The 27,770-nt window shown below is 44.4% G+C and overlaps 1 protein-coding gene across 1 annotated transcript in view; it reads left to right on the top strand.

Moving 5' to 3' along the window:
* PTPN5 (protein tyrosine phosphatase non-receptor type 5) overlaps positions 1–27,770 on the top strand; it is an 814,933-nt gene that overhangs the window by 515,812 nt on the left and 271,351 nt on the right. The window contains exon 5 of the mRNA XM_069624164.1: positions 25,534–25,629. Within this exon, the coding sequence (XP_069480265.1) occupies positions 25,534–25,629 (96 nt within the window). The remainder of the gene's footprint in view (positions 1–25,533; positions 25,630–27,770) is intronic.

The raw sequence follows: 27,770 nt of genomic DNA, 5'->3' as shown, positions 1-27,770 counted from the left end.
GGACACCCCAGGACCTCCATTGGTGTATGTGGGACCTACATCTAGTCATTCCCCACCCCCCAGCTCACACCAGGGATTTCTGGGGGTGGGCAGGCTATTCAGAATTTCACAGACCTTGTGTATTGTTATACTTCGTGGTTTTACTTTGAATGGACGGTGACCTTGGTCATTGGCTGTGTTGCCAACTGTTATCTTTGCCCTTTTTCCCTGGCACTCGCGGCACCCTATGGACATACTTTGGACGCCTCCTAGGTGGGCCAGCCCCCCTGTTTGCAGCCCATGCATGTTGTGAGATGTGCGATGTTGCATTCTGGTACCAGTAGTCCAATGTGAGTGGCTGTCCTGTTGGTGAAGCATGGATCGGCCATTTGCTGCTGTATTGTGAATCATGTACTACTCCTGTGGGTTGCAGCCTGTCATGTGTGGGGTGTGCGGGTCGGTTCTGCATGTACAAGGCCTTGTCAGGACATGCAATCTCTATGAGGGATTCCTCCCTCCCATTGCATGTCACTTGTACAGTAAGGTTTGTCTGATGGAGTACTCACCCAATAGCCTGGTCTGTTGGCCTCTGTGCTCCTCCATGTATGCCAGCAGTGTGCTGTTCCACAGGACCATGGGATCATGGGTTTATTCTGGGAAGCGGGCACAGCAGTGGGTGATGTTGAGGTCTGCATCACAGGTGACCTGCACATTGAGCAAATTGAACTGCTTTCCATTCCTGTAGACCTCCCCTGATGCCTGGGGTGCCACCAACTCTATATGGATACAGTTCAGGGCTGCTACCACATTGGGCGTGTGCCATTGCGTACACTCTTGCCTTTGTGGCATTCACGTGTACCAGTGTGGTGGGAAGTGAAATGTGCCATCTCACATGACGCCAGAGTGTGTCCAGCACATGACACACCACTTTATTGAAAGCAGGCTGCGCGATGCCATGCAGTTGGCTCACAGTGTGCTAGAATGCGCCAGTGGCAAGGAAGTGCAGGACAGACAACAGCTTTACCAGCGGTGGTATGGCTGTCCTGATGCCGATCCTGCTCCCTATGTCATCCTGGATCTGGTCCAGCAGATCTGCAATAGTCTCCCTGTTGAGGCAGTACAGGGTGGGGATCTGGCTGTCACTGAGGGTCCATGGTGAGGCCCTTGACCTGGGTATGGGTGCACGCCTTGCTTGGCGTCTCCTCCTCGCCATCATCTCCTCCTCTCCTCTGCCTTTGTTCCCTGTGGTGTTCCTCCAGCCCCTGCTGCTCTTTGTTGGCCTGGAGCAGCTGCATGCCAATTCTGACAGAGGACAGTGGCAGCATTATGGTGTAGGGAAGAGTGTTTGGGGAAGATGTGTGCATTGGATGCACCTGTGGCCTCATTTTCATCACCTGTATTCATTTACTGCCTGCTTTCAGTTGTAAGTATCTCTGCCTTGCTTTTGCCGGTCTTACCGGCATAAAATGGCAGTGTTACTGCATTTCCCAACTCACAATCAGCCAGTAATACCGTTGTGCCAGTAATGCCGGCACTGTTTGTTTCCACCATCGGATATTCTGTTACCGGTATTACTGGCACTGGTGTTTCCAGAGCTGAAAATACTGATGCTGGAAATACCTGCAATGGTATTGCCACCAACTCGTAAGTCACTGGAACAGTAAAACTGCCGTTAACCAGATTTACTGCCTCTTTTACTGTATACCAGTGAACACGTAATGAGCCCCCATGCCTATACTGATCGTTCTTTTAGTAAACTTAGCGCCACAAGAGATGGAGTGTGGGGTTATATAGAGTATTGTTTAGGGAGATGCAAGGTCAGGATCTAACACAGAAATCCTACAATGTATGTATTATGTACAGGGTGTGACTTGCAGGTATGTGTGGAAACTGAACAAAAGGAGACAGACAGGCTACAAGCCAATATACCAAGTGTGTCCAGTTAGATAGGTTTTTAGTTTGCCCACCCGTATCCCAACTTCCTGCTAACATGGGTACAGTATGTGGCATACCAACATCGAGCAAAGCATTGTGATCCTGATGTGTTGTTGTAAAATTAGTGTTGCGCAAGGGCAAAGGATCGTTGCTGGCCCTCACTCTCCCTGCCTTATCCCACATCCTCTTATACACTTGAATCGCATACGAAGTTCGCAGTGTCTACCAAATCGGAGGTGTTTGTTTCGGTCGAATTCAGTTGAAGAAGCGTTTTCCAGAGCCACTTGGGACCTTACACGATCAATTTCTCCCTCACTTTGTCGCATCCGTTGATCTAAATAGGATTTTGCTGTGCCACTGCAGTGAGAGTTTTAGGGTTCATTCTTAAATATGAAGGTAAAGTGCGGCCATCGTGGTGTTCAATGGGTCATGCGAAAAGATGTCCATTAACACTGTAGATAGGACCTGATGTGTGTGTTTTGCCGTTACTCAATAGGCGAGTGTTGCGCTGCAAGCCCACTTCCTCAGTAGGTGTAGGTTTTCTATTCATGCATACATTTGTGATGCTGCCAACTCTGGGTCGGGCTGTTCTCATACGTCACTTCACTTCTGCAATCGTGTGGTCAGGCACCATCAGCAATAAGTCCTTTTTTTAGTTTAATACATTTTTTTAATAAACATATTGGTTAAAACAGAGGTACAATTAATGACAATGCAGAGATCCATGTGAGCATAATGACATAGAGGTGAAATTGAAGAAGTCTAACATTGTGATAAGATACCGTGAACAGTGAAGGGGAAACATGTATGGGTAATAGATGGTAAGCAACAAGAGTGTATCAATGACACATGTTCATCAAATAATTAAAAAAGAAAAAAAAGTATCTATTAAGAAGCACTTAAAGCATAATCTCTGCAAAGTTAATCAATCAATGATTATATGCTAAGACGAACTGGGGAATGACGACAGTGTACAAAATATGAGAACATGAGGGATGGGGGCAGGGAGTGGGAGTATGATAGGCATAAATATATAAAAATACAATATTGACATGATAGAGTGTTTCCATTGAATAAAATCAGCATAAAAAGTAATAAAGGATGAATTCACGTACCGATAGCGAATATAGAAGGACCATTTTGCATTATATTTGGGTATGGTGTCTTCATATGTAGCCATGCACAATTCCAATCTTTGAATATGGTCAATATTGTTGCACCATCCTCTAAAAGACAGGGAACGTGAGTTTTTCCAATTGGCAGTAATACGTTTTAAAGCAATGATAATGAATGAATCATATAACTTTGCAGATGGTTGCACACCAAATGAGGTCACGGCCAAACTTCCCAGAACAATGTTCATAAAGGATAGTGGGACATCTACCAAGAATATACGTTTAAGGTGTTTCCATGCATCTTGCCAAAAGGAGAGAACAAAAGGGCATTTAAAAAACATGTGCTCAATAGAGGCGGGAGAATCATTAATATTTCTTGTTTTAAATAGCTTCGTTGGAGTAATAAACGCCCTATGAATAAAAAAGAGGAAGTGTTGCGATATGTTGGCTGATGCTGAGATATTTCTTGTCCTAGAGAACATTAAAGACCATAAGTTATCATTCAAAGCACAACCAAATTCAGTTTCCCATATCAGATGCACAGACTGAACCATCTTCTTTGAGATTAAAGTTTCATAGAATTTAGAAGCTCTGAGGTCAGAGATCATGGTAAGCTGCAGTAGCCTAAAGACATCAGGTGAAAGGATATTATTGGAAAAAAGATGAAGAGCATCTAGACCTGAGTTTACTAATTTATTATAGAAATTATAATCCGAATTGGTTATAGAAAATAACGGCCGCAGTTGTTGGAAGGAGAGAAAGGAAAGGCCATTGATAATTTGTGGGATTAATCTGATGCCTTTTTTTAACCAGGATCTCCGACCTAAGGTCCTGTTATTAATACCAATATCTTTATTATGCCATAATAGTGGGGAAAGGTTTGTTTTGGGAGATTTAATATGAGGAAAGAGGAAGGTCCTCAAAGCAGAGACAGAGGCTTTTATGGGGTTCGATTCAACTAAGGAGGCATTACCAAATAAGTAAATGAGGTCAGACAATTCATATGGGTGCATTACAGATTTCGCAACGTAATACCAAGAGGGAAAATCTGAGGTAGGAGAAGATGGAAACCAACAACAGGATTGCTTAATAAGTAAAGCAGAATGGTGCAGTTTATAATCCGGAAACCTAATACCTCCCTTGTCATATGGAGCTTTAAGCTTGGCTACCACAATTCTCTTAAATCTTCCATGACCCCATAGCAAATTGAGAAGAACAGAATGGATAGATTTGTAAAGTGAGAGAGGAAGAGGAATGGGAAGGAGCTGTAGGTAATACAGTATTATGGGGGAAAGCATCATCTTGATTGTCTCCAGTCGGCCCCACCAAGAGAGATACAGGGGGGACCACTTCGAAGTAAAATCTTTAAGTTTGTCTAAGAGTACTTGTGTGTTGAGCTTGATTGTGTCACGTATAGTGGAGGCAAAGCGAATACCTAAATATTTAATAGAATCACTACACCATTTGAACCCAAAAGCATCCAGATTGTGTTTGAAACAGGTTTTTAGGGGAATAATTTCAGATGTGTCCTTATTAAGTTTGCATCCTGACACTAGACTAAATAAATTAAGGGTGTTAAGCAAATGAGGAAGGTGGAGTTTAGGGTTTTTAATGAAGATGAGAATATCATCAGCATATGCTGCAATTTTAATGTACGATGATCCCCCTCGGATTCCTAGTATATTTCTATTAGATCTGATAAGTTCAAGTAGGGGTTCGAAAGACAGGATATATAGGATGGGGGAGAGGGGACAGCCCTGTTTTGTACCTCTGAGTAAGGGATAAAAGAATGAGGATTGCCCATTAAAGTGTATAGACGATTTAGGACATGAGTAGAGGAGTTTAACTAAGGAGATACATTTTTCACCACAACCATGCCATTGTAGATATTGAAACATAAAGTCCCAATGGGCACGGTCAAAGGCTTTTTCTTCATCTACCGCTGTGGCTGCGTAGCTCTGTCTGTCTTTTTTATCTTTGGAAACTATGTGGAGAGCATTGAGTAATAATCTTGCATTTGAAGAGATATTACGACCCTTAACATACCCTACTTGGTCAATTTTGATCAATGCCGGGAGAGAGGACTAGAATCTACTGGCCAGGATTTTAGCAAAAATCTTACTCTCCAAATTAATAAGAGATATGGGCCGATAGTTACTGGGTAATGTGGGATCCTTATCAGGTTTGGGAAATAGAATAAGTATGGATTCAGAGATGGAACCAGAGGAGGATTTTTGAGAGATAAAGTAGGAAAATAGAGATTTAAGTTTAGGGGTAAGGGAATCTGCAAGAGCATTATAGAATTCAGTGGAAAGACCGTCCGGTCCAGGGGCTTTTCCTCTGCCTAGACTCTTGATGGCATGGGTAATTTCAGAAAGAGCAATGTCTTTATCTAAGTGAGAGAGATTAGTACAGGGATAGGTTGATCTGTTGATTTTATTGAGAAAAGAATTGATGTTCTCTACAGGTACCGAGGTTTCAGGGTTATACAAGTTTTCATAAAATATTTTAAAACAATTCAGAATATCATTTGGATTCTTATCTGAAGTGCCACAAAGATCTTTCATTTGTGATATATAAAACTTTTCTTTCTTAGTTTTTAGGTATGAGGCAAATGATTTGCTGACTTTGTTAGATGTTTGGTAAATGTTGGACTTATATTTTAGAATAGTTCCAGCAGCCAGGTCTGTGAAGTCTTTATTAATTTGAGAACATAGAGCCATGACATGCCGAAGGTTCTCTGGATTCGAATATTTATAATAGCGTTGCTACAAAGATGTCAGTTGACAGTAGGGTTCATCAAGATGTTGTTTTCGCAGTCTTTTTGATCTTTCTGAATATGCCATGATGTGGCCTCTAAGTGCAGTCTTAAATGCATCCCAATTGTTTACCGTGGAGGTATCGCTATCCAGATTTTCGCTATAGTATTGCTGTAGAAATGTTTGAACTGAATCAATACATTTTTGGTCTTGTAAGAGATGGTTATTGAGTCTCCAACGGGATGAAGGCTTCTTAATGTCATCAAATTCAAAGGAGGTGCTAACTGGGGCATGATCTGAGATAATAATGTTAGAGATTGTGGAATCGATAATGGTACCTGTGAGAGTTTTGGAGGAGAATATATAATTTAAGCGGGAGAGTGTATTATGGGGCGTTGAGTGAAAGGTATAATTCAGCTGTGTAGGATGGGAGAGACGCCAGGAATCAATTAAACCAGTTTCGGATATACAACCTAAAAAGGATTTGGGTGATTTGGAGCTTCTGAATACACAAATAGATTTCCTGTCCATTAATGGATCATGGACCTGATTGACGTACCCGCATACTATGAAATTGGTGAAGTCATTTCTGAGAATCAATTCTTTAATTGATCTCCATAAACCAGGGTCGGAAGGGTGGGACCACAAATATTCAGAATAGATAAATGCAGGGAATCAGCCAAAAGCTTTACCCACACCTATCGCCCCCGAGCATCTGCATCTTGATCAACAATTTTAAATGGTAGTCTTTTGCTAAGTAATATGCCAACACCATTTTTATTTGGCTACTGTGGGGCTAGTAATCACTTCCTTAACCCATAATGATTTAAGCTTAACAGTTTCTTTACTAGATAGATGTGTCTCCTGAATACATGCTACATATGGTTTCAATTTATTGAGATGAGATAGAATCTTGCATCTTTTAATGGGGTTGTTGCAACCTTTGATATTCCATGTAACGCATTTAAAAATCATAGTATATCATTATTGATGGTAAAGCTATGATAAGAGTTTGGAACATGAGAACACAAAAAATATATGTAAAATAGAGAAAGCAACATCTGATATCAAGTGAATTCATCCAAGCAGTATGTTTCATTAAAATCAATATGTATAGATTAACCCATGAACCAGGACACAAAAGGGAAACACATAAGGAGACAGGGAGAGGGAAGGGAGGTCTGATGGAGAGTATTATGATCTGAAGTAGGAAATATAGATAAAACCTTAAGATAAGAGAGGAAAAGAACTTAAACATTAAAGAACAGGAAGTCAGACCAGAAAAGGGGTAAAGAAAAAAAGGGTATGTAACATAGCAGAGGCGGATAACACATACTGCGCCGTCAAAAAGAAAAAAAAGATGCCACTTAACAAAAGAGAGACGCCAACACAGCGCTTATCCTACCAAATTCATAATGAGAGAATAATACATGCATTAACTGAAGAACTGGAAAACAAGCAAAATGGAGAGGATACTTCATGTTCCAGAGGATGTGCAAGGATTCGCCGGAGGAGAAGTATCCATGGTGTCAGTCTTGATCGTACGTATACATGCTGTTAGATCCATTGGGTCATCAAACATAACAGAGCAACCATCATTTGTGACCTTGAAGAAACAAGGGTGATATAAGCCATACTGTATGTTGAGCTGTTTTAGCGCTGGGCGAAGAGATACAAAATCTTTCCTGCGTAAGGCAGTGCTTCTTTCCACATCCTGAGATAAATGAAATTAAATGAAATGATATTTTATTTATATCACGCTCGTACACAAGTGTTTCACAGTGCGACGAGGCAAAAAGGGAGGGGAACAAGGGAGAGAAAAAACAGAAAAAACAGCGATTTGCCAGTGACATTTAAGAAAGCGCAAGTGCATGGGAAAGGAACATGGGGGAAAAGTGCGAAACAGAGGAGAGAAAAACAAATAAATATTAAATAGAATAAATAATAAATAAGGGCTTTAAACCATTGTAGTGCAGCCTGCAAGTGGCAGGTGAAAGTTAGTCAGAAAGGTATATCTGATAAGTGCAGATGAAACCTGGGAGGGGGACTGTATGCGTACAGATACAGAACCCTAGTGCAGATGGTGGCCTGGAGGCAGTGCAGGAGGGTGGCAGGGTGAGCAGATACCTGGGCCCGAAAGAACAGAGGGTGGCCAGGTACACAATGCCATGAGAAGAAACAGATCAACGGGGGAGAAGGGGGGCAAAGGCAGAGGCAAAGAGGAAGGTCTTGAGAAGTTAATGGTAAATAAATGGAGTTTACTTCCATGCCATATGAGAGACTTTCTTTCCTTAGAAGTAGATAGGATTAATTGGAGCTAGGTACACTCAAGTAGATAAAATATGAGTGTTCTAGGAGGGGTATGAGATGATGCAGAATATTTAATTTGCCCAATGCAATGAGCTCATTGTATATTCAATGGCGTCTCCATGGAGAGGTGCAAAATGGCTGGTAGTAATTTGTGAAGGAAGGGTATGGGGTCCAACCCCTCACAACCTTCTGGCCAACCAGAAATTCAGATATTATTTCATCTATTTCTGTTTTCTAAATCTTCGTTTTGTTTTTGTAGGACCTTGATGGATTTCTCCAGCTGCGCTACTCTAGGGGATACATCTTCCAGCTGACCTACTCTCTTTTCTACCTCCTCCATTCTGTTTTCAAAACCTTTCCATCTGTCATCAAGTTGTTGCAATTTTAGATTTGTTATCTTAATAAACGGTTTAAGGGCTCTAATTTCTAGTAAAATGGCTTCAATAGCAGGATCAGAGACAGAGAGCGGAGGTGGTGAGTCACTTTTAGGTCTTTTAAGGTTGGTTTGTGGAGTATTAGAGTCTTTAGTGACTGGTGCATTTTGTTGATTATTTTTGCTGGTAGCCATATTTGCAGCAACTGGTTATAGGTAGTTGATGGTGAAGATACCCTGCACCCGTGGTATAGATGATTAATAGGCCTTTTAGAGCTCATCCATGGGAGTTTCAAAAACCAGTGTTGAAAGTGTGTATATAAAGCTGTATCATTCAGATTCTCCACTTGCAACCAGGATTGCGTAGATAAGTAATCAATGAGAGGCTAATGTACTAGAACATATTAGGCTTAATCATCTGATTCAATTCAGCAATGTAATATTGATTGTTTGCTCCAAGTTATACTAAGGCACCTAGCCACAGAGCTGAAGTGGCTGTTGAAAGCAATAAAATCTTTAAAATGCTTCTGTGTACCTTAATTAAATGGCTGTGGTGGAGAGAAAGCAGCACCTTAAATTTTTGAATTTAACAAGCATCTGCATAGAAGATCAGGGCTGGCATCTGTTTAGAATATTCATGCTCCTCGGATATGTTTAAATCTTTTATAAGTACATTTCTTATTTAATTTAGTAGCTTGAACCAGAACATGAAAAAGTGAGGCTGATATGAGAAATGCCACCTCTGTTGTATTTAACTAAACAGACGTTTAATTGTTTAGACAAGCGTACCATAATATTTGCAAATGTAGAACTTAGAAAGTGATAAATAAAGAGTCTCACGCCTTTCTAATGTGCAGTTAGTGTGCCCCAGGCCCCGGGCCATACAAAGTATGGCGCGATGGAGGGCCTGGGCGGTTAGGCGCAGGGTGGGGGAGAAAGGGGCGCAAAAAAGTATGGGGAGGGGCAGCCAGGCGGCGCCCTCAACCCCGGCGTTTCCAGGGAACAAACACAACAAAAAGGGAAAGGTGTGAGGGGAAAGCAACAGGGGTGCCGGGGGAAGTCCGGCCCCCCAAGGGAACAACAAAGGAGCAGGGGTGGATAAGTACCCCCACAGAAGGCAGGGGAAGCACAAACCAGGTAAGGAGCTCACCTCATTCGGGTAAGCTCCTACGGCCTGGAAAAGGGGGAGAAGGAAACGTTTTTTCGTTTTTGTTCTTTCCCCAGGATCGTGCATTTCCCTCACCTCGGTCGGGTAAGCGGAAAGGATTTCGGCTCACCTCTGCGGGTAAGCAGAAAGTGAAGAGGAAGCAAAGAAGGAGGGAGAAACGGTCCGCGCACCTTTGCGGGGAGGCAGAAGGAAGTGTCATGCCAAGAACCGGTGAAGGGGTTTTGCCACGGAAGAAGGAAAAGAGTGGCAGGCAGAGCCCCCTGTGAGGAAAGCACCTACCCATCCGGCTAACGAATGGAGAGCTGCCGCCGGAGGAAGGAACCAGCAGTTGGAACAGGACATTTCCTGCGGAAGGAGGAAGCAGCGTGAGGGCGGCGGCATCGGCCGGCAGTAAGGAGACAGTGCTCGGCGGGGAGAGGCAGCTGGAGGACCAGGCAAGCAGCAAAGGGAACATCCTGCCGAGAATGCCCACGGCCACAACGAGCAAAACAGGAAGGGGGGGCCGCCCCACCCACAGGCACGATCGAAAGAAGTTGCAACGTGTGCCCAAGCCGTTGCCTGGGCAACCAGGAGCAGGGGGCAAAGAAATCTCAGAAAGAGAGGCGCGCCGGCAACAGTCCTGACACAGATTTAAAGGGGCAGCTACACCGAAAACCTGGTAGCACAACGGTGACTGGGGATCAAAAAAAAAAAAAAAAGAAAACAGCCACGAGTGAAGAGAAGTTGCAACGTGTGCCAAGTGGGGCAGTACAGGCAGCAAAGCCATTACGAATTTAAAGGGACAGCTCCACGGAAGTAGCTGGGACAGAAAGTTCTCTGGAGGAGGAACTTACAGAAATAAACCATAACGGGAGGAAGGAAAGTAAACACAATACGCGTGTTTTTTGACGACAGCTGGAAGGAAGATTCCCAAAGAATGGCAGGGGAAAGAGCAAGAAGAGCACAGGAATTGAAAAATAATATGGGGCACAATGTGTGCTGGAAGTGATGCAAAAGGAGGAGAGGGCGAAGGTAATGTCGCCTTTGCTCACAGAGGAGTCCAGCGGCGGCGAAGAAGAGGGGGAGAGATGGGCCAAGAAGGACCCAGGAGCAGACGGAGGTGCCAAGGAAGAGCCAAAGGAAAGAAAACAAAAAAGGTATTGTGAAAAGTGATGAAAAAAGTGGGAGGAAAATTGAAAAAATTTTGAAAACCTGCATCACAGTTCAGGGTAAGTCGCCCAGAGCATGTGACAGGAGGGGTAGAAAGCATAAAAGGTACAGGGAGGAGCAAGGGGTTGTTCAACAGAAACAGAAAGCAGTGAGGATAAGAGAGGGACCACTTGCAGGCATGAGTGAAATGGAAGGGAGTAGTGAGCAAGGAAAAGGGAAGGGCGCTCGGATGGATGGAGCAGGTAAAGGTCAAGGGGCGGGGGGCCAGGGCCAGTAGACAACAGGGTCCCCACACTACAGGGGATACCAGCTCTTCCAGGTCCAGAAGGGGTCCCGCAGGGGTCTAGTCCCCAGGGGATGATTCCCAACCCACCTGTGATGCCCGCAGGGCTCACACCTATTCCATTGGCAGGGGACACCCCGTAGGGGGCAGTCCCAGCAGAAGTAGCTCTCACGGCCACAGCAGGCAAGGAGGGTGAGCCAGCCATGACAAAGTAGGGCAGGCCCACAATAGGAAAGGAAGCCCAGGGCCGATCCATGAAGGCAGCGGCATGGTACATTAATGACGAAGTAAGGGAAAAAATATGGAGAAATGAGTTCATAGACATTTTCCCACTATTAGAATGCCAAAAGAGGGGAATGAATGTGTCAATACAGGACATGAAAGCAGATGAGAAAGGCTTCTTATGGAGAGCGTCAGTAGCAAAGAATTTTGATAACTGGGTGGCGGCTTTTCAAATAATGTCCACCATGATACTGCAGAAATATCCAGAGGACGGGGTATCTTTGGTCACATACCAACAGAGAGTGTGAAGGCATACAAAGCATTTGGAGGGGAGGCGTGGAAAGAATATGACCACAAATTTAGAAAAGAAATGGGGTGCTTCCCAGATATAGGATGGGATAAGGGAAACTTTAAACGGTACATACTCAATGCATTAAAAGGAAAAAAGGGTTAACAGGGAGCAGAGTTCAGGAGGACAACAGAGAAAGAAATACTGGCAAAGTGAGTATAGAGGTGATTACAAGTATAGTAACAGAAAATACGAAAACAGCTATGACAGAGCGAGGGATCAGAGCGTTCGGAACAGGCAGTACAGCTCACAGAGAAGGTGGCAGAGCAGCAGACCACCAACAGCCCCGGGGGCCGGGAGGGGCAATACTGGGCCAACAAGGACAGAGGCAGCACAATGTCGAAATTTTGAGAATGGGGTACCACGCAGCTGGGGCAAGAAGTGCAAATTCAGCCATAGGTGCGAGAATTGTAAGGGAGACCATAGTAGCGCAAAGTGCACCAGGGCAACGGCGAACACCCACAGGGAGAATGTAAAACGGATCTAGGAATGGAGATGAGAAAGGGGCCATGCCGTTTAGGTTTGAGAACATGGAGAAGTGGCTACAGGTTTTTCCAGACCAAGGAAGCTGCCAAGGCGATCAGGAGAGGTTTTCAGGAAAAAGGTGAGTTCAGACGGATTCACCACATATCATACCCCCAGGGGCATCAGTGAATGAGGGCATCCCACAGGATGTAGCATCGGTGACTTACTCGGAGTTCCAGGAAGCAGTAGAGGTATTCAGGAAGACAGGCAAAGGGGCATGGATGGCAAAAGCTGATATAAAATCTACTTTTCGTCGGTTACCAGGTAACAAAGAGTCACAAAAATGGCTATGTATGCAATGGGAGGGTGAATATTTCGTGGGGCAACAGGGGTCAAAACTATGTAGGGCCACGGTGAACAAATTCATGGAGATAACAAAGGTCTGGGATTTCCCGCTGGCAGAAGAAAAAACTAGGGGCCCAACGCAAACAATTCAGTTGTTGGAAATCTATCAATAACCTAAAAGGGAGAAACAAGGCTACCGTAAGAGAGTTGCAAGCTTTAGCAGGGAAGCTAAACTTTGCAGGAAGGGTCATACCACAAGGTAGAATCTTTTCAAAGGAGTATTGAGCTGAGGACAAGAGGGGCCAAAATGGGGCACCACAGAGGCAGGATAGGAGCATCATGTCCACTGGTATTGGAATTGAGGAGGGCCATCACATTGGAGTGTCTATATGGTTGCTGACGCCTTGTCTCGTTTTCAGTGGGTCAGGTTCAGAGAGCTGAGGCCGGATGCAAAAAGGATAAAAACGCCCACACCAGAAAAGACATGGGTTCCATTGAGAGGGCTGGAGGAAAAACGGTTGACTCAAAAGAAAAGGAAAGGCCACAGGAGCGAGGAGGAGTAATATTGGTCAGGTACGCCCTAAGGTAAGCAATACAAGGAGCATGTGAATAACATGTTAGCGGAAACAAGAGTACAAGATGTGGGGGAAAATAAAACTCCCAAAAATGTGTGATTTATTGGAAAAGGCATTTGCCCATGGTGAAAGGAAAAGTAGGGCAGCAGCTCATGTGCCAGCTGTCGCATGCACCACAAAAGTGGCCGGGGTGTCGGATCCAACAAACAGACCATGGTTAAAGTACGCAATGAAGGGTTGGGCAAAGTTGGAAGGAAAGAAACCAGATAGCAGGAGACCCCTGAATTTTGGGAAATTGGTAGGGCTGTTAAAAGTATGGGATAGCACATGTAGCAGTAGTATGAGACGGCGCTGTTCAGGGCAGCTTTTGCCCCAGCGCACCATGGGGGGTTTTAAGGTTGGGGAGCTAGTAGCACGCAACACGATAGGGGACGGGTTGGCAAAAAAGCGACGTCAGCATAGGGTCCAAAGGCATGGCCGTAATGCTGAGAAAATCAGGAGCTGACCAGGCGGGGAAGGGGAGAGACACCTGCCCAGCAAACGGATGGGAGCATTTTTAGATAACAGTTTTAGGGCCATAGAGGAGCAGGGATGCAGATAGAGGTGCTTTTTGGGGGGACCTGAGCGGCCGAGGCAACACCCACTCAGGTGTGGCGGCACGTGTCCGGGAATGGATGCCCAAGGGTAACAAAGACTTGCGGAGGAGAAGGCCGGGCATCTCCAACCCTGGACATGAAGTGCCCAAAAGCATCTGTTGTGATATATTCTACAAGCCTACGGCCTATAATTTTTCCACAAGCAAACCTGTCTGTCATGTTATTCCATAGTCAGGGTACAGGGAACAAGAGCAAAGGGGAGCCCACACTACTCAGCCTATGCCCCAGGCCCCGGGCCATACAAAGTATGGTGCAATGGAGGGCCTGGGGGTTAGGCGCAGGGTGGGGGAGAAAGCGGCGTGAAAAAGTAAGGGGAGGGGCAGCCAGGCGGCGCCCTCAACCCCGACGTTGCCAGGGAACAAACACAACAAACAGGGAAAGGTATGAGGGGAAAGCAACAGGGGGGCCGGGGGAAGTCCGGCCCCCCAAGGGAACAACAGAGGAGCAGGGGAGTATAAGTACCCCCACAGAAGGCAGGTGAAGCACAAACCAGGTAAGGAGCTCACCTCATTCGGGTAAGCTCCTAGGGCCTGGAAAAGTGGGAGAAGGAAAACGTTTTTGCCGCCCAACCCACCCTGCAAAAAAAAAAAAAAAAAAAAAAAACAACAAAGAAAGGGGAAATAAGGAGGACCAGGAACGCCGAGTAGTTTCTTCGGTACACGGTAGAAGCAAGTCGTAGACGCCGGCACGTGTCCGGGAATGGATGCCCAAGGGTAACAAAGACTTGCGGAGCAGAAGGCCGGGCATCTCCAACCCTGGACACAAAGTGCCCAAAAGCATCTGTTGTTATATATTCCGTTTTGTTATTGTGTGGTGTTATTTTCTGTAGAAAATAAACAAGCCTACGGCCTATAATTTTTCCACAAGCAAACCTGTCTCTCATGTTATTCCATAGTCAGGGTACAGGGAACAAGAGCAAAGGGGAGCCCACACTACTCAGCCTATAGGGCACCTGAGGTGGCGTTTGTTTGTAGGAGGGGCCGCCGCCTGGGCCAAGCCGCCACGTCGCGTATGAAGTGGCGCCGGGCTTATCCTCACAGATGGCAGTCACTGAGGAGAACAGCTGTCGGCGGGAGGACGTCGAGCCACAAATCTAATTCTTCCGTGGCTAAACAGCATGTAATCTTCAGCGCTCGATTGCGGAGTTGATGTAGGACAGCACAGTCGATGAAAGGTCAGAAAAAGAAAGTATAAAAGGTACACTTAATGCATTAATTAAGAACGATGGGACGGAGCATTCGTGTTATGCGTCCATCTTCCACGGCGTTAGGCAACGCCCCCAATAAGTTCTTTTTTAAAAAGAATATGTGGACACCACGATATCCACTGGCCCGAACGCGATTGAGACTCTTTAGACTTTCAGTCTTGAGATCAAGACATTAAAGGAAATAGCTATATTGCAGGATATTTGGGGTTTTTCCAGAGAGCTGCAGTGCAGTGTGCCTACATAGCTCCGCTGCTCAACAGCACATCTCTGACTTTCTTTCGTTATTTTGCTCTATAGTCCCAGAGTTGAACCACAAATATTTCTGCATGTGCTTACAGGACTGACTTACACTTTGATTTCTGCTCCTCGTTAAGGAATCCTTTCCAGATCTGGTCCATCGGATGTTGTTCCATGCAGATGTGTCTTTTCATGTCGAACTCCATCAGTTGTGTCTTACTCTGTCCAGAATTGACGTATATGCTACCGATAGTTCTCATGAATCGAGACATGTATACGAGTTCTTTCTGGAATGTTCCTATCCTTGTTGATTGGTGATCTGACCCAGCGTAGGCATACATATTTGTTACATAGCCCGGAGTGCGATGGGGGCACAGTCCTGTGGCATCAACAGTGTAGTAATCCTTTCTGGAAGAGGAATCCATCTAGTGCTGCTAATCTGATGGCTTCAGAGCTGTGTTTAAAACTGTCATGTCACACGTTTACCTGTGGCTAATTGTTTCACATGTTTACATTGTGCAAGGTTTTCTTTTCTGTAATAGTTGTCAAGAAGGGTAACTCAGGGGCGGCAAACTAGCCTTAACAGCAAGACAATGCTGTGCGACATGGGTTTGATCCGCGGTCTGACACTTAGAGTGCTTGGGAAATCTGACATTCATTATATAAATTAACAATGTGACTAAGCAATTCGGACTGGACTGCCCCTTTTGGGTTGAGACAAGCCTGATTTGCATATGTTCTTTCCTATAGCTGTAAAGGCTTGACAGGCAAAGATGGATGGTCTGGAGGGTTGCCCAGCAGGGTCGGATTGGCCACTCAGCCTAGGGAGTGGGGGCCGGTTTCTGGCCATACCTGGGGCGGTTTGAAAGAAAAGAAAATTGAAAAACAATATTTATTTTTTTTACATTTTTTTTTATTTCAAAAAGCCTTTCATCCTTACTTAGGTCGATAAATGAGTACCATCACAGGTTGGGTGATATTGTATGCATATATAAAAGAGCTTAAGCGTAAGTGCTATACAATAACATTATCATTTGGCCTTGGACGTCTGCTTGGATTCGCAGTAATTTAGTGTTCTTAGGAAAATGCTATTTGATGCCACTTCCTGTTTTGTCAAGGGGTGAAAGGTTGTGTTTCATCACTTCCCGGGATGTCACTTTGGGGTGGGGTCAAATGACCTCAGTTCCAGTGATATCAGAGTTTAAGGGTTGTGAGGCGAGGGGTGGGCAACTTTTTTGAGGCGAGGGTTGGGCCACTTTTTTTTGGGTGACACGGCCTATTTCTTGTCCCAGTCCGACCCTGTTGCCCAGAGCAATGACAGAGGTTAAGTTTAATTCTAAACCTTCCAGCTATCACCTATTTTGTTTTACTTAGTCACCCTGAGTGTGATGGTATGCCCAGACGTGGGTCTTGTGCCTGCTGGGCCTAGAGGCCCAAGCTACACCACACACATGATGCCTGATGAGGTTGAAACATGTATTGGGTTGCTTGTGGTCTCGTGCAGAAGGAATTTAACCAAGCAGTTCGGGCTGGACTGCCCCTATAACGGTGGGACCAAGTCTGATTTTCATATGGCCGTTCGCATTTCTGTAATTATGATTGGTTATTTATAACACGCTTAATAGCCAGAGGTTTCTAAGCGTGGACCCGGGGATCAAACCTGTGTGGCTCAGCGTCGTCTTCCTTCCAAGACGAGTGTGTTGCCACTGAGCTATCCTGCCGAGACTTACTGGCTTAGCAGGCAAAGAAAGGTAGTTTGGAGGGTTGCCCAGAGCAATGCCATATGTTAAGATTAATTCTAAACCTTTGAGCCATCACCTCTTTTGTTTTGCATATGACAGTGGCTGCCAACAAAGAAACAATTTTCACTATACAGCGTTAATACAGATTTGAACAGGTTTTTGTAATAACGTTTCCCCTCTTGGGGCTAGCAGGTCAATAGTTTGTCTACAGAAGTGTTGTTATTCTTGATTATCCAGTAAAATCAGGAAGATTTAAATCTAAGTCAACGCGATATCAGACACACACACTAGTAGCTCATCTGGCTCTTGCTCACAGTGACAGATGATATCACTGTTAAGCGGGCTGCTGGTTGCCGACCTTAGAAGGATGGCAGGCTGATCTAGCCCAGCAGGATTCAGAACTAAGACCTTCAGGTGATTCACCCATCTCCGCAGCTTGTGCATTCACCCACCATACTACCGTAGCAGCCTAGGAGTAGACATAGGCTTAGGGAGGGTGGATTCAGGCACAGGAGGCAGTGTTTGAAGAATCCATTGAGCCTTTCTGGAGCACTCACTGGGAAGGGGGTAGATGCTAATATCACCCTGTTAACAGATTGTTTAACGACAAAAGCACTTGGCGCTTACAGGGGAGACAAGCTTAGGATGGCAGTGACATGATGGCAACATGCACACAAATTACCACATCTGTGAGGTATCTCTCAGAGGACGAGAGACTATTATTAAACAATCCGCTCATTTGCAAAACACTAACTCAACACATCTCTCAGCCGAGCTGCTTGGCTGGAGAGCACCTGGGGGTTTGACGGTTCTGAGGGTGAATTCGTGGTGCCGCCATTTTGTGCTACAGCATGCTGCACCACATTCTGAGTTGCTGAGTGTTGAATAGTTCTCATCCACCAAATTCATTCTTTCCGTGACAGGTGGAGCTGTGCTGAGAGGAGTCGTGTTTTACATGCTCTGATATCATACCTGTTCCAAGAGTTTGAATGCTTGATGGAATGTGCGACTTTTAAGAGTGAAATACTGGAGTTTTAGCACACAGTAATCATGATGTCCAGGCCTCAACCGGGATTCCAAGAGAAGATCAGTGGTCAAGGTGTTCCGGAAAAGTTAGTGTCACTGACCTCGAATGCAAAAACAGAGGTGAGTGGTTAGGGGCGGATCACAGTAAGGCCAAAACAACCTCTCGGATGTCTTTTCTTGGCCCTCTTCATAGATCAATACATTTACTTGAAATACAACTGCGCACAGGGGGGCAGTCAGACTTCATCCTAAAAAAAAAAGATAAAACGAGAGTAATTTGGGTCAGGATTAGCCATTTAAAGTGGGGCAGAAAATGCACATGAGATATATGCGAAACAGTCACGTCATAAGACGGTCCAACAAAATGGCTCGTTTCTGATGTCTTAAAAAAAACTCCAAATAAATGTGCGATGTAATAACTATCTTGACTTGCACCATCAATTTTAAGGGGCACGCAATTGGCAGTGTATCTGCCCACGCCCCCTGTGGTTTGCCATCACCCACCTCTGATTGCAGGTACGTGCATCGTTCTTTGCTGATCCTACAGGCCACAAGTTTGCATCCAAGCCGGGCTTCTCAGCTTTTCATACCTTTGAAGAAGATACAAGGAAAACTACTAAGTTCTATGCGCTTTCTTCCTTCCAATCTTCTTCCAATGTATGCAGTGTTTCTGCCCCACACCTACTCTCTCACTCCTCAATGCTGTCCCATGGTGTGCAAACATTTCCCCCATCCACCAACATCCAGCAAAAGCAGATTGTATTCCCCACTTTGCACCCCACAGCTTGCTCCCGGCTTCGTATCTTCTGGATGGATCATAAAATGAGTTCACGCCACCCCACACACCCAACAAATGTAATGCTTCTACCCCACCCAAGCATTCCTCTAACACCCCCAATCTAGGGTAGGCACATAATTTGTTCTTCAATCTCATTTGGAAGAGGCTAGGAATCCTCAAATGCCTGGCACGCTGCAAAAATACCCTGCGCCTCCACCACGCGACACGCCCAATCGAGAAATATGCAGGGATCTGTGTTGAACCTGCTGCTCACTTTTTGGAAGCATGAGGGCCATTGGAACGCCATGCATACTTAGAGAGATTTGTGACCAACAAGCTAAATCTACTCCTGGCTGGACTGTAAACGTTGTCTTGCATCACATACTAACATACTTGCCAATGATAACATGTGCCATACCTAGATAGAATAGTGAACACTAGCCTGTGCCGCATCTAGATAGGATTGTGAATGCTAGCATGTGCCACATATATATGGAATTGCGAAGGTTAGCAAGTGCCACACTTAGAATTGTGAACATTAGCCTGCACCGCATCTAGACAGGATTGTGAATGCTGGCATGTGCCACATATAGATGGAATTGTGGATGTTAGCAAGTGCCACACTTAGAATTGTGAACATTAGCCTGCACCGCATCTAAAAAGGATTGTGAATGCTGGCGTGTGCCACATATAGATGGAATTGTGATGGTTAGCAAGTGCCACACTTAGAATTGTGAACATTAGCCTGCGCCGCATCTAGACAGGATTGTGAATGTGAATGTTAGCATGTGCCATATATATATGGAATTGTGAAGGCTAGCAAGTGCCACACTTAGAATTGTGAACATTAGCCTGCACCGCATCTAGACAGGATTGTGAATGTTAGCACATGCCACATATAGATGGAATTGTGAATGTGAATGTTAGAATGTGCCACATATAGATGGAATTGCAAAGGTTAGCAAGTGCCACACTTAGAATTGTGAACATTAGCCTGCGCCGCATCTAGACAGGATTGTGAATGCTGGCATGTGCCACATATAGATGGAATTGTGGATGTTAGCAAGTGCCACACTTAGAATTGTGAACATTAGCCTGCGCCGCATCTAGACAGGATTGTGAATGTGAATGTTAGCATGTGTCACATATAGATGGAATTGTGAAGGCTAGCAAGTGCCACACTTAGAATTGTGAACATTAGCCTGCGCCGCATCTAGACAGGATTGTGAATGTGAATGTTAGCATGTGCCACATATAGATGGAATTGTGAAGGCTAGCAAGTGCCACACTTAGAATTGTGAACATTAGCCTATGCCGCATCTAGACAGGACTGTGAATGTTAGCATCTGCCACACTTAGATGGAATTGTGAAGCTTAGCAAGTGCCACACTTAGAATTGTGAACATTAGCCTGCGCCGCATCTAGACAGGATTGTGAATGTTAGCAAGTGCCACACTTAGATAGAAATGTGAACATCAGGCTGCACTGCATCTAGACAGGATCGTGAATGTTAGCACGTGCTACACTTAGATGGATCTTCAATGTTAGCACGTTCCACACTTAAATGGAACTGTGAACACTGGCCTGTGCCGCATCTAGACAGAACTGTGAATGTTAGCATGTTAAATATCATATAACCCACTAACCCAAAATGCTTAACATCTCTGCATACTTATCTCATTAAAAAAACTCACACAATCATCTCTCGCACAACAACCCGCACGCACTTCACAACACTGCAACAAGCTGCACCAACAGCACACGAGGACTGACATAGATCCGATACTCGCACCAAAGCTCAGCACCCGGTGTATACCTAGTTGAAGCTGCCAACAGAACACCACTCCTCTCACTATCCTACTCCCTCTTCACCTCACTAACCCATCCCACCTTCTCGTTTGTAGATCCGCCAGAGCGCCTGGGGACCAACTCCGTTGGTGACGGTGCGCGGTACAAATACCTTTAACATTTAACATTTAACATGAGAGGGCTGATACACTTATTCATTTTTTGCACAGGATAAAGAGTACCACTGAGTTCGGTGATATTGTTTAACCCGGATGTACGTAGAAAGATCGAGTCCCAAATGATCGAATTACCAAATTGCAAACCCACTTGTTTGCATTTTGTAACTCGATAATTTTTTTGGTACCCCGCCACGCATGTAATGTATACGAGGACACCCCAGCGCCCCCCAAAGTCTATAATACCGAACTAGGAGATCGCAGGACACCTCCACAATCCCCGCTCCGCTTGTTCAGTATTTTGGGATTCAGTCATTTTAACCACCAGGCCGAATGCACACTAATTGTGCATGTGGTCTTTTTTTTCGGCCTTGTGGGCCAAACCAGTGTACCCTAACCCTGCCCAACAAAGAACTTGTTTGTATCCTACCGGTGGGGAGTTACAAAGTTCTCCCTCCAGGATTGATGCTGCATTTGCTTTGCGTTACTAACCAGAAACACCTCCACATAATGCCCTCCAATGCAGACAGCTTCAAGAAAAATAAGTGCTTAACCTGTAGGAGACAAGTTTGGATCTTGGCAGAGCCAGTCAGACCGCACACTGTATTCATCAAGTAAATGACACCCTAAAATGCCCATTTGGCGATAAAAAAGGTATTTATATGTGAAGGCGTAGGTGGTGTAGAGGGAGATGGTAGGGAAGGGGGAACTGTGTAGGTTACAAAAGAAGAAAATGCCACAAGTATATTTCAGTGCAGTAAATTACCTCAAGATAATTTGCTTTGATGACATCACGTAGAATGAATGGTGTTCTGACTGGTATTCTTTGGAGAACAATGCATTGAGCGCCATTGAAAGCGGTTCACTCGCCCGCTCGCCAAATGCATGCATGGCCTTCCTGCCACACCCGAAGCACCTCCCCTCATCACCCGGCCCACCCAAATCCATTTACCACAGCCACATGAGACAGGTTTGCAAAACGGATTTTAGGGCTCAATTTCAAATAGCTGTTAAAAACAAAAAAAATATGAATCGGAGAAGAGGCATGGAAGGAGTATTGTTTCCCATGTGTAATACAAATGAATACATTGACACTGCGCGTGTGTCTTAAAGTTCCATGCATAATTAATTGCATATATTTGATTGAACTGAGAATCAGCCTAACACGTGTTTCGAGCCACTGCTCTTCTTCTGAGGCTTATGTGCTCTTCTGTTCTTGGGTAAGTATCAAATGGCATTTTCCCATTGATATTACTGTACTCTTTTGTCTCTATATAGCTTTGCCGTTGCGGAATCACACATAAATAGCCTTTCGGCGAGCTCGGCATTTCCCATGTGGTTTGTTTCTGACATTAGGCAACCCTGTTTGACATATTAATAGTTATTAACTAAGAAAAATAGCTGTAAAGACTCTCACAAGTGGGATACGCCACTACAGTAGGTAAACTCAAACCACAAGTGGTTTACAATCGTTCTGATTTATGATTGTAAACCATTTATGGTTGAGTTGACCTACTTTAGTGGCGCAGCCCACTTGTGAGAGTCTTTACAGCTATTTTTCAATATCACGGAGCAGGGGAAATTCTCCGTACTCTCACAGCTATGCGACACACTTGATAACTGGGCGCAGAGCACCTGAAGCTCATATTCCAAGACCCCATTGTGCTAAATGATTAATTAAGAATGCACATATTAATAGTTATTCATTAAGAATGTATTATGCCAAGTACATTCATGAATATATTCATGAATGAGCCAGTCTATTGCACTTAGAAGACTTGAGGGTGGCCTCTCCATAGTGCCTAGAAGAGTCTACGAGGGTAGCTGGCTTTCTGTACCTGCAGAAGATCTGAGGACAGAGCGATATCAAAGAGAAGCTCCATCTGAGCTCTAGGTACGTTTAAACGCACCACTTCTGTGTACATCTGCCGCAGGCATGGCTATCTATCTACACACATTAGAATGCAGGTACGACTTATGACAACATTTGTTCTAGCTGGAAACTTAACGTTTTTAAGCTTACTTACACCAGACTTGCCTCAACACCTCTGCCATTGGAATACAGCGACAACCTACAACAACATTTTGGTTTAACTGGACACATAACAAGTATCTTGCACTCATACACACTCTTGACCCCCCTCAGCACCCACCCACATGCCCGATCTCTTAGGTTGCTTACCGGAGCCTAGCCAACTCATCGCTCCCTAATCTTGGCCACATGCAAACACACGCATTCTAAATCTCTATGAGAATTTCGCATACTCTGAACTGCGGTCCCTGAGGGCGAGTCCACAACAAGCGGATTGAGACTATAGTAATGGCAAAAGGTGCTATATACATGACCATTTCAATTAGAATGTAGAACGCAAGATATAGACGAGAAACAACTAGTGCCCCCCCAAGAGCACACGTTGCTATGCAGGTGCTTCCGTCCTCAACACTGGTTGTTTTCCTTTGATGGGCCAGAGGTGTAAGGCAGTCTCAGCACAGTGACAACGTTTCCCTGTCATCAGCCACCTGAACCCATGCCTGGGTTTATGACCCAAAAACTCATTGCATGCTGGGACTTGACTTGTAGGTATGGGCCTGCAGGTTCTAGCATGCAAAGTGCGGTTGGATAAAATGCCAGGACTGGGTAAGTGTGGTATATAGCATGTGGCCTTTGAGATCCGTTAGCCTTAGAGATATTCGGGTGGGGCTCTCCACACCAATAGATGACATGGGTTTTACTGGGCTGGTGTGTTACAACTACTTCGCAGCTCAAAGAAAGATTGTTTTGTGCCCACTGAGGGATATAACTTGTGGTTGGTTGTAATGGTAGCTGATTGGGGGTGCCTTGTTCCAGATCCTCAGCCATGCTATACTTGGTGTCCTGCAAACAATTATTGGTTAGGCCCATTTGTATGTTGTAGGGTGGTGGCCCCGATTATGTTGCATCAAGCAGTGAACCCCTCTATGAATGGGTTATTATTCACAGCTCCTTTCACAACTTCTTAAGTGCTTTTCACCTGTCTGATAGCGGTCAGCCTATGCTGGAGGGACACTTGACGCTGCCTGATGACTCTCCCAATAACTATTAAACAATGAAAATTACATATAGCAATGCAGTAATTGCTATATGTAATATGCTATGCCACGATATGCTCTACACCGTGTAACCCTTGTGCAGCCATATCGCTGTCCATGTAACATATCACATACCCAAGTATGTACACCTATCTGTAACTAAGCCGTTTCGATGTAACAGTGCCACAATGCCTCCGGGCTGTTTGTGCGCTTTATAAATGCAAATAAATAAATAAATACATAAAATTCAATTGATACAATACAATACAACTTCCTTCACATGAACACAGGGCCTGTAAAAAACAAATGTGCCAGAAACAGGATCTAGTAGAAAACATTTGGGAATGCTTTATACTAGATTCAGCTGCTGCCTTATAGATTTGTATTTGCCACTCATGTAACATATAACAAAGCCTTCAAGGATAAATTGAGGAGCTTATTCCATGTGATCTAAAGTAATTAACACAACAACAGAATAATCACAGCTGGTTATCTGTTAACTAAGCAATAAGCCAGGTAATGCCCCAGGGTGTACGCTGCAGGCTGAACAAAGTGAGGGCCTCAACGATAACCCTGGGGCATTACCTGCACCCGGTAATGTCCGTCATCTCCCCATCGACCTGTGTTTTGTTATTAGCAGGATGCTAATGTTTTTTTTTCAAGCTGGGAAACGGTGCATAGAATATGGAATGTGGAAATTGGGGTTGGGGTGGCAGGATGTAGCGGAAAGGGAGCACAGGGCCAGCGGGAGCACTTACCTGAATTTTCAGCGGGATAAATGGCAGCCTCCTGCTTCCAAGGAGGCTCAGAGCGAGGCTTTACCTTGGGGTAAAGACCCTTTTCTGAGCTTCCTGACTGGCTGGCTGGGAATCCACCATCCCCCCAATCTGGGTGCTAATTGAAAAACCACTGTTGCTTTCTTAACATATAATGAATGGACACCCTTTTAATGCGCCATGGCTACCTCCAACCTCGGAATGAGGCCCTTGGTGTCCCAATTCAACAACTATGAGCTAACTCCTAAAAAGTACCCTTGCACCTCTGGTCCTGGAATGAAGAGTCAGAGAAAAGAAGATAACCTTTGCTCACGTAACTTGTCAGCCACTTAGACTTCTGAGTTGGATCATAGACACCATAAAATGCTGCTCAATAGAGATTTTGTAACCTTTTATCAACAGTTTTGCAGCAACAACCTGTATCACCCTGGATGTCTGTTGCTCCAGGTTCATGTTGTCACCTCCATCCCATAAGACATTATCTTAGGGGTTGTGCTGTTGATCTCATGTAGCCTCTGTCATGCCACTTTCATCACACATCATGTGTCTTTCTGTACGCCTTTCTCATTTGTAACGAGATACACCTTTAAAGGTACCAACACTAGAAATGTTCATATCAATCAATTAAGAATTAGAATTTCCTAATGATTGCCTCTACCCATGACCATGTTGATGCCATGCCGACTACTATTGAATGGCACACTGTGGCACTGTTACGCAAACAATGCCATCTGTCTCATTATCCAGAAGGATATTACTTTGGTGGGTGGGCACCCAAAATGAAAGGTGTGAACTATGAGAATGTTTTGCTGAACTGAAAAAACCTGTTAACACCTTAGAATCCCAGAGAATGAATCAATAGGTTTTCTTGAGGGTTAAAGCCTGGATACATACATGTCTCAACGCCCTCAGTGCTAGGTCCAACGTTATCATCTTTCCTTCAGAGCTGCTGAAGATAGCGATCACTCAGTGGCAGAAACACCTAGACTACCTGTCCCACTTATCTTGTGTGTGATAACTGTAATTAACATTGAGTTATGTTCTCTTACAGGACCTGACTACTTTGCAGAGAGGATTTGGAAACATAGAGATGTCCTGCTTCTTGCTCGCCTTCATTTTTCTAGGCATGGTCCTCATAGGAACCGTGGTAAGTGGACACCTTGTTCTTATGAAAGTGTGATTGGCTTGTTCACCATTAGCGATACAATTCTTTCATTCATTGTTTTTGAAGACTTTGTAATAGTTGCCTCCTGGATGGTCATATTTATTTTACTGTTTAGGAAGCTGCAGCACACATGCATTTTTCGATGTATTCCAGTCAAACGATTAATATACATATGAGAACCTAACGTTGAGACCATATGCAAAGCTCAGATGGTCAACAATTTGTATTAATCACATGTACTTAGGCATGGTTCTGTTTATAGGTTCATCATTCTGTGTTTAAGTCAAAGTCAACATTCATATTGGTAAGCACATGTAGCTACAAAATAGCAAAGTGGGAACACATAACATACACATACAATTCCATAGAATGCAAAATAAAAAAACACAGTAAAGCTTATAAAATACAAGAGAAAAATACAAAAGAAGAGAGCCTATTTATGTTAGCCATTTCTTCACGTTCAGGAGTTGTGGAAGGAGGAAAAGCATGGCAGTGCAGACTAATGGAAGGCCTAAAAGCATAAGATATACAATGATGGTCTGCACTGTTTTAAACCTTTTATTCTGAGCAAAGTTAAGTTATTAAATATCTTGCCCTTATTCGAGGGAACAGGGAACACAAGACAATACAATTATATTAGTATTTCTAAAGTGCTTTTGAGCCTAAGGCCCTTTGGATAACATACATGCAATGGATGGGAATGCTGAATGACTCCAACACCAAATAATCAACCCAACTCAGGAAGATGGCGAAGGTGCTGTTTTAATAACTATTATCTGAAACAGGGAGTTACAACGGTCACCAACGGACGTTTGCTTGAGCTCTCAGTGAATTTATCATAAAAACACATTTATATACTAAATGTTCATCATAAGTGACGTCATACTAAGTGGCAAATGAGAAAAACCTACGAGAGGCTGTGATAGGCTCAAGAGGGACATCTGGGGTGGGATTGTGATTGGCTATCTACAGTCAGGTGGACAACGTATGCCTACCTTTAAAACATGTCATCTTCAACACTATTAAGTACACGGTATATCATTGGGCTTCAAACTTAAGGCCCTTCATTATATACGGCCCTCTATAATTGGTCGGCATGCCCGTGCCATATCTGGAACAGTCGGTTCACTTAGCAGCACTTAAGCTCAGACCCAGGTGCCAGTAGGTGGACTTTACTTTCCCTCCCCACCCAATTAGCCAAACATCTCTCATCACCCATACCTTCTGCTATGAAGATTGTCTTTGAACTTGGCCTTGCACCGTATTGTTGTCTCTGGGAATATATGGAAGTGCAAGCATGCACTATCGTTCTTCTAGAACTCCCAGCTCAACTCTATTTCTATCCTTGGCACACGTGACAGGAGAGCACGATTAGGTCAATTTTGCAGCATTTAAATGTCTTAAATGGATAAAACTTGGCATGCTTGGTGTTCTTTCTTTGCACCTTAACAAGGGATGATTCAGCTTCTCATGTTTGCCGCCTTCAAGAATAGATAACCGGCCTTGGCTTGCTTCAGCTTTGGTACCAGGCCAGGCAGCCTCGCCATTCGTATCCATTATCTCAGCTAATTCTTTCTGCGACACAGTTCTCAACCTTTCCACTACATGGGTCTGGGCTTACTAAATTCTTGACACCAATGTCCAGCTTCTATACAATGGCGGCTTCGCCTGCAGTCTATTAACTACGTATAGCCAGTTTCTATGATCACTTAGTCTACTTGCGTTACAGCATCTGTACAGTTATTGAATGGCTTGCATTTTCTGCAGTGCGTTACACACATGTAATCTTATTTTTGCATATGAAAGTTTTCTCGATTCTTAACTTTGTCATCAGTTTCGGTAAGGTCCATGCATTCTCTTCAGCCAGTATTGTAAGGGCGTCACTCTTGTCTTTGGTGTGAAGTCACTAGCTCCTGTTTTTTCTCCTTTAAATATTCCTTCAGGGAGTTCCTTCCTCAGATTGTCGTCTTTTCGGGAATACATTTGATAAAGTTTTCTCAGAGGATATCTTCTTTTGAATATTCGCTGTGGTATGGTCAGAACTGCTGGTGTCAAGCATGGCACGATCTCGGGCTTCCAACATATAGGAAGTAGGGGGGGCGGATTTCCTGCAGAGGCACGTA

Source organism: Ambystoma mexicanum, chromosome 11, assembly GCF_040938575.1.
Source record: "Ambystoma mexicanum isolate Mex_15411 chromosome 11, UKY_AmexF1_1, whole genome shotgun sequence".
NCBI lineage: Eukaryota > Metazoa > Chordata > Amphibia > Caudata > Ambystomatidae > Ambystoma > Ambystoma mexicanum.
This window is presented reverse-complemented; position numbering and strand designations above follow the sequence as displayed.